Source organism: Otolemur garnettii, unplaced genomic scaffold (assembly GCF_000181295.1).
Source record: "Otolemur garnettii isolate 467f Iridium unplaced genomic scaffold, OtoGar3 scaffold00264, whole genome shotgun sequence".
Lineage (NCBI taxonomy): Eukaryota > Metazoa > Chordata > Mammalia > Primates > Galagidae > Otolemur > Otolemur garnettii.
Window position 1 is genome coordinate 644,444 of NW_003852659.1, and position 3,291 is coordinate 647,734.

The 3,291-nt window shown below is 47.3% G+C and overlaps 1 protein-coding gene across 1 annotated transcript in view; it reads left to right on the forward strand.

The window, feature by feature from the left end:
* The window catches only part of PTPRH (protein tyrosine phosphatase, receptor type H), a 19,276-nt gene that overhangs the window by 3,151 nt on the left and 12,834 nt on the right, over positions 1-3,291 (forward strand). Inside the window, exon 4 of the mRNA XM_023508691.1 lies at positions 1,036-1,302. Within this exon, the coding sequence (XP_023364459.1) occupies positions 1,036-1,302 (267 nt within the window). The remainder of the gene's footprint in view (positions 1-1,035; positions 1,303-3,291) is intronic.

A 3,291-nucleotide genomic window follows, 5' to 3' on the forward strand; every position in this document is an offset into this window, starting at 1 on the left:
GCTTTCTAGACCACAATATTAGAGTGTGTCTTTCTTAGTGACCAGGGCTATGTAGGGACCAAGGTGTGCACCTGAGCTCTGGGGAATTATGTACTATGGTATGTGGACACTGTGATTCTCTGTTTCTTTCCCTAATTATTTTTATTTTCATTTACTTTTATTTATTTTCTTGGAGACAGAGTGTCATTTTGTTGCCCTCGATACAGTGCCATAGCATCATAGCTCACAGCAACCTCGAACTCTTGGGCCCAAGCAATTCTTTTGCCTCAGCCTCCAAAGTAGCTGGGACTACAGATGCCTGCTACAATGCCCAGCTAATTTTATAGATGAGGTCTCACTTTGGCTCAGGTTGGTCTTGAACCTGTGAGCTCAGGCAATCTACCGGCCTCTGCCTCTGAAAGGGCTAGGATTATAGAAGTGAGCCACTGCACCCAACCTCTTTCCCTAATTCTAAACTATGTAATCATCATCTTCAGAATAGAAGCTCAGACCATCAGCTCCCTCACTGTGACAGGTAGCTCTCCTGCTTTGGATCTTTCTTGTCCAATATGGAAGCCACTAACTACATGTGGCTAGTTAAATTTAAGTTTGTCCAAATTGCATTACATTGCAAATTCCATTGCATATTTCATGTACCTTAATGAGGAAGGGCTCTCAATGCCTCTTGCATCCTCCATTGGAATACTGAAGGTGGGAGAACATTTCCATCATGGCAGAAATTGAGGTGCAAAATGGTGGCCTAGATTTTCACTACTCAGAGTGCAGTCCATGAGTGGGCAGCACCAGCAGTCCCCAGAGAGATTAGAAGAGCAGAATCTCAACCTCATCCCAGACCTACTGACTCAGTACCTGCATTTTCACAAAATCCCTAGTGACAGGTGTCCACATTCAAGTTTGAGAAGCACTGGTCTAGACCACACTGCCTACCCCCACTGGGACCAGCATTTGAGAGAAAACTGGGAACTTTGATGACCAACGATGCCCACTGCCTGCCCTCTCTTTGTTCCAATTTGAATCTTCTTCCTAATTTCTCAGCCCCCAACCCAGTGAGAAACTTGAGTGTGGAGGGTCAGACCAATAGCTCTGTCATGCTACACTGGGAAGTGCCCGAGGGCCCAGACCCACAGAACTACACCTACTGGGTCCAGTGGATTGGAGATGGTGGCACACCTGAGAACCGAAGCACAGCAGACACGAGGGTGACAGTGGATGCACTTGAACCTGGATCCTACTATGAATTTTGGGTGTGGGCACAGAAGAATGAAGTCAACAGCTTCAAGGAGACTCAAAATGCCACCACAGGTGAGAGGCAGTCATAACTTCTTTTCTTTCCTTCTTTTTTTATGGGAGGTGGTAGGTGGTGATTGAAGCCAGATATGAGGACATTGCAGACTATCCCGCCCATAGTCTCTCTGGGCTGCATTTAGCCAGATACTCATGACCACATCCTGGAGCAGTTTTGGCTTGGGAGATAAAGGAAAAACATCAAGGGTGCTCCACTTTCTGAGTTGGGCTCAGCTGGTGTGTAGAATGCCGGAGAATTGCAGGCTGTAACACTAGGTAATGTCTTCCTGCATAAACGGGATGTTGCCTTAGCTCTCCAGGAATCAGATACTGTACATGGGGACACCTCTGACCCTCTGACTCTTCACTCAGTTCCTACTGTGTCACATTTTGAAAATAAAAGATCAGATCATCAGCTCCCACACCCTGATGTGGACAACTCCCTCTCCAGATCTCCATTGTCCAATATGGTAGCTGCTAGCTACGTGTGCCTATTTAAATTTAAGCTCATTGAAGTTGCATAAAATTTCAAATACAGTTTCTCATTTGATGGCTCACAAGTCCACTGAGGGATTCCTGGTCTCACTTTCATCCTCTATCGGGCCAGTGCCTACTATATTGGACCATGGGAAGGCATTTCCATCACTGTAGAAAGCTCCCTTTTATAAGGGCACTAGCCCCATTCACAATGGCAGAACCCACCAGGACCTAATTGTCTCCCAAGGACCCCATATCTCAATACTATTGCATTGGTGATTAGGGTTCAACATACGAATTTTAGAGAGACACAAATATTCAGAGTAAAACTCAAAGTATAGTCCATGACTGGGCAGCACCAGCTGACCCCAGGGTGATTAGAAGAGCAGAATCTCAGCCTCATCCTGGACCTACTGACTCAGAACCTGCATTTTCACAAAATCCCTAGTGACAGGCGCGCACATTGGAGTTTAAGAAGCACTGGTCTAGGGCAGCGCCTATTGCTCAGTGGGTAGGGCGCTGGCCACATATCCTGAGGGTAGCAGGTTCAAACCTGGCCCCGGCCAGACTGCAACAACAAAAAAATAGCTGGGTGTTGTGGTGGGCACCTGTAGTCCCAGCTACTTGGGAGGCTGAGGCAAGAGAATCACCTAAGTCCAATAGCTGGAGGTTGCTGTGAGCTATGATGCCACAGTACTCTACCAAGGGCAACAGAGTGAGACTCTGTCTCTTAAAAAAAAAAAAAGGCTCGGTGCCTGTGGCTCAAGTAGCTAAGGTGCCAGCCACATACACCTAAGGTGGCGGGTTTGAATAAAAAAATAGCCAGGCGTTGTGGCGGGCACCTGTGTTCCCTGCTACTTGGGAGGCAGAGGCAGGAGTCTCGCTTGAGCCCAGGAGTTAGAGGTTGCTGTGAGCTGTGATGCCACAGCACTCTACCTAGGGGGACAGCTTGAAGCTCTGTCTCAAATAAATAAATAAAATAAAAAGAGAAGCACTGGTCTAGACCACACTGCCTACTCCCATGGGACCACCACTTGAGGGAAAACTGGGAACTTTGATAACCAAAGATGCCTACTGCCTGCCCTCTCTTTGTTCCATACCCCTGTCCAATTGAAATCTTCTTCCTAATTTCTCAGCCCCCAAGCCAGTGAGAAACTTGAGTGTGGAGGGTCAGACCAATAGCTCTGTCACTCTATACTGGGAGGTGCCCGAGGGCCCAGACCCACAGAACTACACTTACTGGGTCCAGTGCATTGGAGATGGTGGCACAACTGAGACCTGAAGCACAGCAAATACTGATGTCCCAGCTGGGGGACTTGAACCAGGAACCTTGTATGAATTTCTCTGTGTGAGCAGAAAAGAATGCAGGGCTTGGCTCCAGGCAGAATCCCAGCATTTCAATGACACCCTCTGTTTTGGTGACAAGTCAAGAATTGGCAAAGATGATATGTCCTCTAGGCTGTGGGCTTTGACACTTAATTTTTTTTTTTTTTTTTGAGACGGATCCTCAAGCTATCCCCCTGGGTAGAG